The sequence below is a fragment of the Erpetoichthys calabaricus genome, chromosome 1, assembly GCF_900747795.2.
Source record: "Erpetoichthys calabaricus chromosome 1, fErpCal1.3, whole genome shotgun sequence".
NCBI classification, from domain to species: domain Eukaryota; kingdom Metazoa; phylum Chordata; class Cladistia; order Polypteriformes; family Polypteridae; genus Erpetoichthys; species Erpetoichthys calabaricus.
The window spans coordinates 22,645,268-22,659,026 of record NC_041394.2 but is presented as its reverse complement, the minus strand read 5'-3'; the positions used below and the strand labels follow the sequence as shown (position 1 = coordinate 22,659,026).

The following is a 13,759-nucleotide window of genomic DNA, read 5'->3' as shown; positions in this document are numbered from 1 at the left end:
GGTGACAGAAAAACAAAAAAACTCCAGACGGCTGGAAAAAAAATAAAATCTACAGGGGTTCTGAGGCCACGAGACCACCCAGCCCCCTCTAGGCATTCTACCTCACATAAATTACATCAATCAGTCCTCATTGTATTCAGGGTTCGTGGGTGGCTCAGACTAGACATGTACAATGGACAATCATTGTGGTCATTGAACAATGAATTTTAGGAACTCTGATGGCAACATGAGAAAATTGGGTTGTGAGACTGTCAAGACCAGCAGACTGAAACCTCCGACATGACCGAAACTCTTTCCTGTTTGTGCGACAGCCCAATCGCAAGATGCAATCGGGCATCGCAACCACACTCACACTGTACATGAACCAATGACCGATTGTAGGTGAAGGTTTGTGATCTGTGAGGTTTATTATAAACACATTACTTTATAAAAGACTAGCTGTCCACCACGGCTCAGCCCGCATAGTAGTGAAACAGGACAGCGAGGAGGGCCCTGCCCGGCTCCCCACTCCTGACGTCAAGCTTCCTCCTCCCCTCGGCCCACAGCCTCTGTCTCGGATTAGCGCGAGTATATCGCTACTGCAAGCAAACTATGATACTTCATACAATGAGAGAAGTCGCAAAATCAACCGGAAAGTTCAAGCAAATGAATTCGTTAACTAGTTCACTCATTCGCTAATTAAACGGAGGTAAGGTAGACGCCCCGAGGCTAGTGAGTGAGTGAGAAGGGCGAGGGCCCCACTCCCCCTCCCCTCGGCCCACTGCATGCCTCTCGGATTCGCACAAATAAATTGGTACCACAAGCGAACTCTGATACATAGCGCAATGAGAGAAGTCACAAAATCAACCACAATATTCAAGCAAATTAGAGAAAAAAATCCAATCTTAATCCGTTAAGTAGTTCTCTCGTGAAAAGCAGACAGACAGACAGACGTTGGATTTTATATAGAGAGAGATTATTTTTTTTATTCCAAAGCATAGCCACACAAACTACCGTATATACTTGCGTATAAGTCGGGTCTTGAAACCTGAAAAATCGATCATAAAATCAGACCCCGACTTAAACTCTTCATTTTTTTTTTTTACATCTTCTTCCCTCCTCCAATCTCGCATCGGTTTCTCAAACGCAACGAATTTTGTTGCAGCAGCTCAGTTACCAATTTCTTTCACCACTTCAATGACTTTTAATTTAAAACTAGCTTCAAATTTTCTTCTGATTGAACGCTCCATCATAGATAAGGGATGCTCTTACGATAAAGGTGTATGAGGGTGTGAGATACAAAAAACACAAAACAGTGCAAACGTCGCTTCAGGATAGTTTTGGTATTACCGTGTGGTCACGTAGGCACAATACATGGAAAACAAAAAGGCTGTGTGCTCCGTGGTTACTCTCTCAGGTTGACGTTAGCATATCATAATCTCTTGGAGCAATCGTGTGAGTTTTTCGCATTCGACTTATATGACCGACATTATAAAATACCAGAAATTGTACAGTAAAATCAAGCCCCAACTTATCCGCAAGTATATATGGTAACTGACGGGGTGAAACTGACCAGGAAGGTGGATAGAAACATGTGAAAGACGATCCAGGCAGGTCATTTAAAAATGCTGACGTTTGCTAAAAGAATATATGGCCACAGTGACCAGTGGCTACTGTCTGTAGGGGCCATGAGAACAGCAGAAGGTGTTATATGAGCAGAGTCCAAATACAACATGGACGGCTCTGTTGGAAGTTGCCCATACCTGGCAAATATAATGAAGAGGATCCATCATAAAGCCAGAAGCCGACCAAATGCTGCTCTCTGCCTTGCTGGACTGATTCGTATACAGTAGCTGACATCATCCCCTGCTGAAGACTGATGGTACGTTCCATTGGCTTCTGTCTGGCCTGGATACGTATGTAGAAATTAATTATGCATTGTATTCTTAGGAGGGCGGCACGGTGGCGCAGTGGTAGTGCTGCTACCTTACAGTAAGGAGACCTGGGTTCGCTTCCTGGGTCCTCCCTGCGTGGAGTTTGCATGTTCTCCCCGTATCTGCGTGGGTTTCCTCCGGGCGCTCCGGTTTCCTCCCACAGTCCAAAGACATGCAGGTTAGGTGGATTGGCAATTCTAATTTGGCCCTAGTGTGTGCTTGGTGTGTGGGTGTGTGTCCTGTGGTGGGTTGGCACCCTGCCCAGGATTGTTTCCTGCCTTGTGCCCTGTGTTGGCTGGGATTGGCTCCAGCAGACCCCCGTGACCCTGTGTTCGGATTCAGCGGGTTGGAAAATGGATGGATGGATGGATGGATGGGTTACAAAAGGGATGGGTATTGGCTCTAGACCAGGGGTGTCCAATTCCAGTCCTGGAGGACTGCAGTGGCTGCAGGTTTTCATTCTAACCAACTTCTTAATTCGTGACCACTTTTTGCTGCTGATTAATTACTTTTGCTTTCATTTTAATTGACATGACTCAGGCTCCTTAGTTGTCTCTTTGTCCTTAATTAGCAGCCAAACAATAATGAGCCACAAATGACCAACTAACCTGCGCTCATCACACAATATCTGAAAATACAGAAAGGTGATGGTCTCAGTAACATTGATCTGTTCACGTCACCAAAACATTTTGACGGTGTTCTTAGAGAAAAACAGAAAGTGAACAGTTTTGGAAATGTCTGCTGTGGCAGAATGAGAGCAAGTTTAATTAACAGCAAGAACCGGCTTCTCATTAAGGAACTGGTTGTAGTGAAATTGGTTGGAGTTTGACATTCCAATTATGCTGGTCATCTGTTGGCTCGTTTAACGTCTCATTTCTGTTTGGCTGTCATTTAAATGAAGAAAACAATCAATTCAGAGGACTGGATCCTTAAAAACAGGGCTATTAAAATGAAAGGAAAAGAAGTTAATTAGCAGTGAAAACTGCTCACTGATTAGGAAAAAAGTCAGAATGAAAACCTGCAGCCACTGCGGCCCTACCTGACCGGAGCTGGGCATGCCTGCTCTAGTCTAGATAAAGAACATCATCCCAAAGGACAAGCGCCACCTGCTGGATAAACTGATGAAATGAAAATTCAGGCCAACTCAGAAGATCAGTCAGTGAATGTAAATTGGGCTTAAAACTGCACTAAAATCACACAGCATATGCCAGGTTAAAGGCACCTATGCTGCTTGCATGCCCAATGTAGGCGGATGATTACGTCACATGTGTTTTTGGTTGTTTTAGTATTGACCGAGATGCTGTCAAAAGCAGTATTAAAATGCTAACGTGGAAGACATTGTTTTAATTTAAAAGAGATCTTTTTAAATTGAAAGCATAGTAATATAGACGTAGACAAAGAGACCATTTAGTACAATTAGTTAATTTGATTAGCTAATAGCTACTGTCGTATCTTCTTATATAATACGCTATCATGGCTGTCCGTTTGTCTGTCCAGGATTTTAAATCACCTATAGCTCCAAACCATTTGACCGATTGACCTGAAATTTGGTACACAGATACTACGTGATGTCTACTAGCCGCTTTCGGGGTGATGATTGACCTTCAAGGTTATTCCTCTTTTTATTTTTATTTTATTTTATTGTAGCATCAACTCTCAGCAGCGGCCAGCAGGATAGTCGTGTGGCGCATGTGTATAGGCGTCGTTCTCATCCCTACCATCTTCGCCGTCACTTCCCCTACCTCTTCATATGTTAAATCAGCGTTTTTCAACCTTTAAGTATTTGCACCCCGAGTTTTCATAACAATTTTAATCATGCCCCCCCACTGTTTTTTTGAAAGGAGCCCACTAATACCAATTTATCTTTATAATCTATACTAATAAAAGGCAAAGCCCTCACTTACTCACTGACTCACTCATCACTAATTCTCCAACTTCCTGTGTAGGTAGAAGGCTGACATTTGGCAGGCTCATTCCTTACAGCTTACTTACAAAAGTCAAGCAGGTTTCATTTCTACGCGTAACGGTCGACAACGTCCGCCATGTTAAACTTTCTTATTTATGGCCCCATCTTCACGAAATTTGGTAGGCGGCTTCCCTGTGCTAACCGAAACCGATGTACGTACTTATTTCTGTGGTATGACGCCACTGTTGGCCGCCATATTGAACTTTCCAACGGTCTTTGTTACTTATGGGCCCATCTTCATGAAATTTGGTACGCGGGTTCCCAACGCTAACTGAATCCTACTTACGTACATATATATGTCCATAGCCTGCAGCTCGGTCGCTGTGTGAGGCAGTGTTGGGTCCCCCATCCCCACGCCTCCCACGTAGTTGGCTGCCTGCCTATATAAGGCCATCCGTTGCTCCGGTCTGTTCATTCCCTTCCTTGCTTCGCCACAGTATTCACGTCTCCCTGCTGATAACTGCAGCCTTTTTATTTAATCCACAGCTTCTCCGCTGTTTTATTGTTCATTTATTATGATTATAGTTATTGTGTAGGTATTTTAGACTTAGTTTACATTGTTCAGGTACCCATTTCCTTTATCGTTCCAACCGTACCCCCATTAACATGTCTATCGAGGTGATCACCATCGATCAAAGAACTGTCACTTACCGAGTGGTTTCCATGCCCGGAGATGGCGACTGCCTTTTCCATTTTCTGTGTTACATATTGCACGGCCATATCAGGCTCACTCTTGATATCCAGAGGAACATTGTGTCTTATGTATTGAATGACTGGGACAGGTTCAAGGTGTGGACTGATGATGGTACAGGAGATAATTATACTACACAGGAGCACTAGAAGAGTGAAATGTTTAAGCCCTTCACCTATGGTTCTGCATATGAGTTGATGGCTGCCGCTGAATTGTTCGGTTGTCTCTTTCAAGTGTACCAAAATGGTCAAAAATATTACACATTTGGACAACCGCCAATGCCTGTTAAACATCTTAGATTCACAGGTGACGATTTCAGTAGTGGACACTTTGATGTTTATGAATGTTTAAACTCTCAAAAGCTGGATGCAAAGTTATCGACGAAACCAATTTCAATTCAAACACCTCCAATTTCCAGTAAGGATCTGCTTCGCAATGACAATTAATAAGTCTCAGGGACAGTCCCTACAAAAGGTTGGCATTGATTTGAGGCAAGATTGCTTTTCACATGGCCAAATGTATGTTGCGTGCTCAAGAGTAAGCTCAGCGCACAGCTTGGTCATATTACAACCGGAAGGCCGAATTGACAACGTGGTATGCAAAGACAACCTTAACAATTAATTATTGGTATATTTTCCCTCAGTTTAAAAAGGTTTACTTTTCTTCTTAAGAAAAATTTTAAAGCAGTACTTCGCTGCTGCGAAGCGCAGGTATTTTGCTAGTTAATTATATCATACATGCATATTTTATTATACAGTGGACCCTTGACTTACGAACTCAATTCGTTCACGAGGGCTGGTTGTAACTCAAGTTGGTTGTAAGTCAGGACTATTTTTCCCATAAGAAATAACAGAAATACCCATAATGCGTTCCGAACCTCCCACAGCAACACTTACTTAACCTTTTCATAATAAAAAAGGGTTGTATAATGTGCATAATTTACCAAAACACCTATAATTTTTTTAATGTACTAACCAAAAAGTTATAAAACGTGCCTAGCCTACCAGAAACAACAATTTCATACTGTACTGAACATTTAGATAGATAGATAGATAGATAGATAGATAGATAGATAGATAGATAGATAGATAGATAGATAGATAGATAGATAGATAGATAGATAGATAGATAGATAGATAGATAGATAGATACTTTATTAATCCCAAGGGGAAATTCACATACTCCAGCAGCACCTTACTGATACAAAAAACAATATCAAATTAAGGATCGATAATAATAAATAAATAAAAACAGACAATAACTTTATATAATGTTAACGTTTACCCCCCCGGGTGGAATTGAAGAGTCGCATAGTTTGGGGGAGGAACGATCTTCTCAGTCTGTCAGTGGAGCAGGACGGTGACAGCAGTCTGTCGCTGAAGCTGCTCCTCTGTCTAGAGATGATCCTGTTCAGTGGATGCAGTGGATTCTCCATAATTGACAGGAGCCTGCTCAGCGCCCGTCGCTCTGCCACATATGTCAAATTGTCCAGCTCCGTGCCTACAATAGAGCCTGCCTTCCTCACCAGTTTGTCCAGGCGTGAGGCGTCTTTCTTCTTAATGCTGCCTCCCCAGCACACCACTGCGTAGAAGAGGGCGCTCACCACAACCATCTGATAGAACATCCGTAGCATCTTATTGCAGATGTTGAAGGACGCCAGCCTTCTAAGGAAGTATAACCGACTCTGTCCTTTCTTACACAGAGAATCAGTATTGGCAGTCCAGTCTAATGTATCATCCAGCTGCACTCCCAGGTATTTATAGGTCTGTACCCTCTGCACACAGTCACCTCTGATGATCACGGGGTCCATGAGGGGTCTGGGCCTCCTAAAATCCACCACCAGCTCCTTGGTTTTGCTGATGTTCAGGTGTAGGTGGTTTGAGTCGCACCATTTAACAAAGTCCTTGATTAGGTCCCTATACTCCTCCTCCTGCCCACTCCTGATGCAGCCAACAATAGCAGTGTCATCAGCGAACTTTTGCATGTGGCAGGACTCCGAGTTGTATTGGAAGTCCGATGTATATAGGCTGAACAGGACTGGAGAAAGTACAGTCCCCTGTGGTGCTCCTGTGCTGCTGACTACAATGTCAGACGTGCAGTTCCCAAGACGCACATACTGAGGTCTGTCTGTAAGATAGTCCACGATCCATGCCACCAGGTATGAATCTACTCCTATCTCTGTCAGCTTGTCCCTAAGGAGCAGAGGTTGGATTGTGTTGAAGGTGCTAGAGAAGTTTAGAAACATAATTCTGGTGGCGCAGTGGTAGTGCTGCTGCTTTGCAGTAAGGAGACTGTGGAAGACTGTGGGTTCGCTTCCCGGTTCCTCCCTGTGCGGATAGCGCTTTGAGTACTGACAAAAGCGCTATATAAATGTAATGAATTATTATTATTAATTCTTACAGAATTTGGGCTGCAGGAAGAGAGGAGGAGGAGAATGAAATGGAAGGTGGTTATTGTTTGGAAGGAGCCTCCTTATACAAATCTTTTCTTTGTAAAATTGTCGAGATGGTGGATTTCGACATGCTGTACATATTAGCGAGATCGGTCACACGAACACCACTCTCATATTTCCGCACAATTTCCTTCTTCGTTTCAAATGTGATCGCTTTCTTTACCTTTGTTATCTTCTCTTCCTTCCTTAGTAATTATAAAAAAAAATTATATAAATCACTGCACTGACCGAAATTACGTCCACAAACACATGTATCTGGGCTCCGACTTACGCTTACAAATGCTCTCGGCTGATTATTTACAATCGCGCAAGCGGATACACGTGACTGCATTCAGGTCATAATGCAAGATATTGGTCGTAAATCAAAACAAAAATTTTGGTCGTAAATCAAGTTGTTCGCATGTCAGGCCGGTCGTATATCAAGGGTCGACTGTACCTACTTAACTTTTATCGACATTTATCTACCTCTATTTATTTTTCTAGTTTCAGAATGTAGTTTAAGTTAATTTGTTTTGGTTTCAATAGATAGATTTTTCATATTTTTGATTCTTATTTTCTTTTTTTCACATCTTTGCATCCCCCTTTTTGTTACTTCGCGCCCCCCTAGGGGGTCCCGCCCCACAGATTGAGAACCACTGTCTTAAATCATTTTTGAGGGAGATTGAAGACTTGAGTGCCAACTTAAGTGAAAAATTGTGGAAAAAATACTAAGTAATTGCAACACAAACACTGACTTAATCGGCTTTAACACGAAAAGATGCCAACTGAAGAAGAGAAGAAGCGGGCCGCTGGGGTGCAGAAAAGAAGAGCTGCTCAGGAAACAGCAGGCACATCAACCGCTGAGCAAATGAATGGTAAACGTACAGAGAAAGAGGATGAAAACTAGGAATAAAAGCTCAAGTTAAGTGTTTTCACTGCACGTTATCGGGCAGTGCGCCATTACTGGTAACGTAATAGATAGATAGATAGATAGATAGATAGATAGATAGATAGATAGATAGATAGATAGATAGATAGATAGATAGATAGATAGATAGATAGATAGATAGATAGATAGATAGATAGATAGATAGATAGATACTTTATTAATCCCGATGGGAAATTCACATTCTTCAGCAGCAGCATCCTGATACAATAAATAATATTAAATTAAAGAATGATAATAATACAGGTGAAAAAAACAGACAATAACTATGTATAATGTTAAATATTAACGTTTACCCCCCCTGGTGGAATTAAAGAGTCGCATAGTTTGGGGGAGGAACGATCTCCTCAATCTGTCTGTGGAGCAGGACAGTGACAGCAGTCTGTCGCTGAAGCTGCTCTTCTGTCTGGAGATGACATTATTTAGTGGATGCAGTGGATTCTCCATAATTGATAGGAGCCTGCTGAGCGCCCTTCGCTCTGCCACAGATGTTAAACTGTCACAGATGTTAATATATCTTGTGGTCGAGTTGAAGAAGAGTCAGAAAGTCAATAGCAGTCTGGGGTGCCAGCACGGCGCTCCACGTTTATAAATGATGGTGTGAAAACAACAACACAATCGCAGCGACGTTACAAAGTGGCCTCGACTGTCAGTCTTCTGCCAGCAACATAATATCAGAGTAAGAGGGTGCTGTCTTCATATCGTCTCCCTGGTTAAAAGACGCCTCATTTCGGTTTGTTGTCCCTTTTAAAGGACTGGAAGGGTCAGAGTTATTTGCTCTCACCAGACATTTTCTCCAGACAGCGAAGGAACAACACGACAAGGCTGTTAGCTGCAGCGCCCCCTCTCTCGGCCTGAGGTGCTGTTACATACGTGAGAAGAGCTAGGATGGTGATCCTCTGACGCACATGGGTGACAGTTTGGTATCATGATCTGACTCACCTGTTTTCTAAAAACTGGCAGAATTCCTCTACTCAGATCACACAGCAGACTATTTCAGATTCCCTACAATGAAAATTATCCATGGAAGAAGAAAGCAACAGTCATCTTCTGTCTAAGAATAGCTGCACCCCATGTCGTCTCTCTGGACTCAGCAGCTAACAGAGATCAAGTGCCGTTAGAACTCCATTGTACAATTTAGACTGGATGAAAGCATCAGACTCTCATTTCACTTGATGCTCACAAAAAACTTTTCTTGACAGTGAGAAATGCAAACCATTGAGAGCAGATGAAGAAAACTGGAGTTCCAGGATAGGTTTGAGGAGTTTATTGGGAACATTCATCTTGAAGCTTCTCTCAGATGCAATGGTGGACATTGCATTTCACAAATCACAGGATGGAAAAGTTTATTACAAAACAAAATGTAAAAATAGTTACATTACGAAACAGACATGTATTTTGCACATTAAAGCACTTGTTGGGTGTGGTTCTCCATTTTATCACTCTAATGAAGGCCGAAGCCTGATGTAGACGTGCACATTTGCTAACAACAGAGTTTTCAAAGGGGGTTTGAACAACCGTAGGTTTTAAAGGAATATTCCACCCAAAAATGTAAAATTTTTTGTGTCACTTACCTCATGTAGTTTGTAGTGGTGGCTGAGAAAAATTTTGAATCTCTCGTTTTCATAAAGTAAGGGGATAAAAAAAAAGTTTTAGATAGAATGGGATCCAATGGAGACAAACGCTGGACAACAGCAAACAATAAAAAATGTCCATGAAAACTCTCACGTTATGTTTGTTACATAATCCACACATCACGTCATCCAATCGTATTCTCACAACGTGTAAAACTGATGCATTTTTTACCAAAATATTGTTAAATAAATAGTTCTGGTTAATGAAAGTAGTCCGTAAATAGGAAGGATTGTGGTTTTGAATAGACCCACCTCTCCCCTTTAATGATGGATTAAAGGCCAGATGTCCACATGACCGTCATCATCAAATTCTTCAATGAGAACCCTGAATACCATGAGGACTGATGGAGGTCATTGATGTCAGGTAGAATGCCTAGAGGGGGCTGGGTGCCCCTGCAGATTTTATTTTTTTCTCCGGCTGTCTGGAGTTTTTTTTATTGTTTCTGTCCTCCCTGGCCATCTAACCTTACTTTTATTCTCTGTTAATTATAATTCTTATTTATTTTGTCTTTTTTCATCATGTAAAGCACTTTGAGCTACATTATTTGTATGAAAATGTGCTAGAGAAAGAAATGTTGTTGTTGTTCATTCATTGGTCAAGAGTCCTGTCTTCAATTCCAAAGCATGATCTCGTGTTTGTGGACTACTTTTATTTTGTGGAGGTTTTTATTTAATGGTATTTAATAGGAAAAAATATATCGTGGGCATACAACTGGATGAGTTGACATAACACAATACACAAAAGATTTTTGCTCATGGCCGTTTTTGACATTATTTGCTGTTCTCCTGAGTTGGTCAACATTGAGTCCTGTTCTGTCAGAAAATTGATATCCTTTCTCCACAAAAACATGAGATTAATAGTTGTTCTCAGCCATTACTATAAATTACATGGGGTTGCTACATTTCAGCCAAGATTCCTCCCCTGACTGGTGTTCACATTTCTCTTTAGTCACGGTGTTGTTCATTTTTTAAGTTACTGTCGTGTGATGATTTGGTTGTGTTGTTGGTTCATTTGGATGGTACGTGGTTCTGTCTCGTGCTTAAATTGGATGTGTTTGAGGTCAAGGACTCAATTTCTGCCATTATTTGTTCAATTTTTTTATAACGTCTATGACGCCATTTTAGGTCCATCAATTCAGTACCCATCATTCGGTCCATGTGCATTTCTAGGGGTGTGGCCTCAGAGGTCATGACCTGGTTGTAATTGGTGCAACGGGATAAAAGATTGGGTTGAGGTTCTCTTCCTTATTCTAATCTGTGGATACCAAAAAACTTTGCTAATATTCTTCCTGTGAGTTTTTTGTTCAGGTTTCTCTACGAATTTTGTCCCACAATTTGCCTTTGGTTTCATTTTTTTGATTTCCCGGCTTCGACCCTTTGTATCTGCTGCTGTGTCCCTTGTGTTTTGTGGGTGGTGCACCAAGAGCCGGGGCAACCTGCCTATCACCGTCAAGGAAGTGACTGCCCTCAGTCCCGTAAAGATGGAGGGAGATCCACAGCCTCTTGCAGTTGATTGCGAATGCGCTTGTTTGGTGGTGTGGTGTGGTGTGTTTTGTTGGATTTGTGATTGTTCTTCTGTTATTGTGAACATCTGGACTTTTGGCACCTTCTGCTGTATTCTTTTGACTATTTTTTGGGATTTATAATTTTGGACTTGTTTGCCTCTGGATTGCCGTGTTATCATAGGAAATTATTTGATCCTTGTGCTCTTCTGAGCTTATTATTGTGCTACGGAGCATTTTTCTGAAAATAAACATTTTTTATTTTTAAAGATTCAACATTTGTGGAGTCAACGGAGGCTCTGATCGGGGCTCTCGAGAGACTGAGCAAGGGGTTTCAGTGTCTGGGCTTGAAAGTGTCCTGATAAAAACCAAAATCCAGGCATTGACCTTTTGGGCACAGCCATCAGCAGTGTGTCTGTCTGTGGAGAGAGTGTCGACCTCGTCGAGAGGTTTACTTACCTAAGGAGCGACATTCATCTCTCTGCTGATTCTTCCTATGAAGTCAGTAGACAGATTGGGAGAGAATGGTTTGTCATGAGATTGATAGAAAGAAGTGTGTGGCACTCCTGATATCTTTGCAAAAGGACGAAGGTCCAAGTTTTTAGAGTCCTAGTGCTTCCTGTCTTGCTATATGGTTGTGAGACATGGGCGCTATCCAGTGACCTGAGACGAAGACTGGACTGCTTTGTGTCTCTCCTGAGAGTCCTTGGGTATTACTGGTTTGACTGGTTGTGTCAAATGACTCATGGAGTCTCAAATGAGGCACATTGCTTGAAGTTTGAGGGAGCGTCGCGGCCATGTGACGCAATTCAGTGAGGGTGATCCAACTTGTAGGATCCTCATTGTTGAGGACCTGAGTGGCCGGACCAAGTCAAGGGGACACCCATGTAACACCTAGCTGCATCAGATAGAGGGTCATATCTGGAGAGTGGGACTGGACCGCATGTCTGCCTGGAGGGTTGCCAACCAGGATCCCGAGCTGTTTCTTCATGCGGTGGGTGCGCCAACAAGCTGTACCAGTGCATGCTCCCCAATCTGACCTAACCTGACCGTTTGCCCTTTTCATAGCTAGCCAGGGTTGTGATGGTTCCTGCTATAGTGGGCATTGTTTGGAACTCTGTGTTTGGGAATTCTTTAGGTCAGTATTTCTCAACAACTGAGTCAAGAGGACAGGCTATTGTGCTCAAGTCGCCAAGGAGGACCACCTCACCGATGGATCATGCAGACCATTTCATGGGAAAAAGTGGGTCACGACACCAAAAAGATTGCTTTAGGTCATTACGGGGATAAGTAACATATAAAACAATTCATTTTTGGCTGGACATTCCTTTAATATGTGTCCAAAGAAGTGGGCAGTAGTGGTGTCAGCCACCAGACATTTGGAGGATTGGACAACAATTTAATAAAAGAATTTAACTGTAATGAACAACTGATCACCTGAATATAAACTAAAGAATTAATGTAATTATAGGGAATGAAGAAGAGTCGAGAAGCCTTAGAAATCTGATATTTATCCCCCTCTTGTAGTGTGTTTTATTTATGAAATAATTAGTCCACAGTGCTCATATCTTAAAAAAGAATCTATTAATCGTGTCCTTCCCTCCAAATGTTTCATTCTTTCAAACAAATTTCTAATCACTGCTATTGCTAAGGCTTAAATTGCATCACTAGTGGCTTTTTAAATGCTGATCTTATAATTTGTATGTCTTTGCAACCCAAGTCAGAAGAAATGACACTATTGCCTTTATGTTTCCCTGGCCAGCCATTGTTAGGAGTTAAAACACCAGCAGTTCAACGATGATTAAGCAGCAACTGTTCCACGGCACCCTTGCCTTGCTTGGTGAAGAACCAAGGATAGAGACCCACCTCCCGAGCTCCTCTGCCAAACGTCAACTACGTGACATCCCCTTACAATAAGTTTTGCTTAAAGATGTTCGTACATTTTTGCAGTCGATATCAGACCTCCTGGAGCAAGTGATCACAGACTATTATGGTGAGGGGAGCGCCCCCATAAACAGCTTCTGTTTCCCTTTCCAAAAGCCTTTCAGATCCAGAAAACACTTTTGTCTGCTCCCTCGACAGCAGTCTCTGCTTTGCAGGATCAAGCCGGCTGTTTTACTGTGTGGAGAAGATTTGAGGCCATCGTCTCTACAACATTAGCTCTCGGGTCTCAATTAGCTCTCAAGTCCTCCAAATGCTGTCGTAGCAATCATACCTCCAGTTCTTGCTGATCTGAAAACTTGAAGAGGTTTAGCTTCTCTCTCTCATGGTTGGAGATGTCTAACTTTCCCAGGATGAGGGGCTTTCGACCTTCAGTGTCTCCTTCCTGCGACGAATGGTTTTTCTCAGCAAAGATGATTGGAGTCACGGTGGCTGTAGATGAGGGTAGACTCAGTTCGATTTCTTCAGGCTTGCAGGGCGCTCTGCTCTCCGCCCCAGGCAAATTACGAATCAAGTTGATCGACTCACGCTGGTTGTTAAAACTTTTCACCACAGGCACCTGGCGGGAACCTTTAGCTTGACGTCGATGGCGAGCCAACAGGACGATGGAAAGGACACAGCAGAAAACTGCCAGGACTGGAAGAAGTAAAATGGTCAAGTAGAATGGAGAGCCAAAGCCTGGAACAAGATGAAGAAGATGAGAAATACGTTAAATTAGCTTGAAAGAACATTCCT

The 13,759-nt window shown here is 42.4% G+C and overlaps 1 protein-coding gene across 1 annotated transcript in view; it reads right to left on the bottom strand.

Moving 5' to 3' along the window:
• Window positions 1-9,200: 9,200 nt before the first annotated feature.
• The window catches only part of LOC114647652 (protein jagged-1b), a 254,043-nt gene continuing 249,484 nt past the window's right edge, over window positions 9,201-13,759 (bottom strand). Inside the window, exon 12 of the mRNA XM_051919226.1 lies at window positions 9,201-13,702. Coding sequence (XP_051775186.1) covers window positions 13,293-13,702 — 410 coding nt within the window. The 3' untranslated portion in view covers window positions 9,201-13,292. The remainder of the gene's footprint in view (window positions 13,703-13,759) is intronic.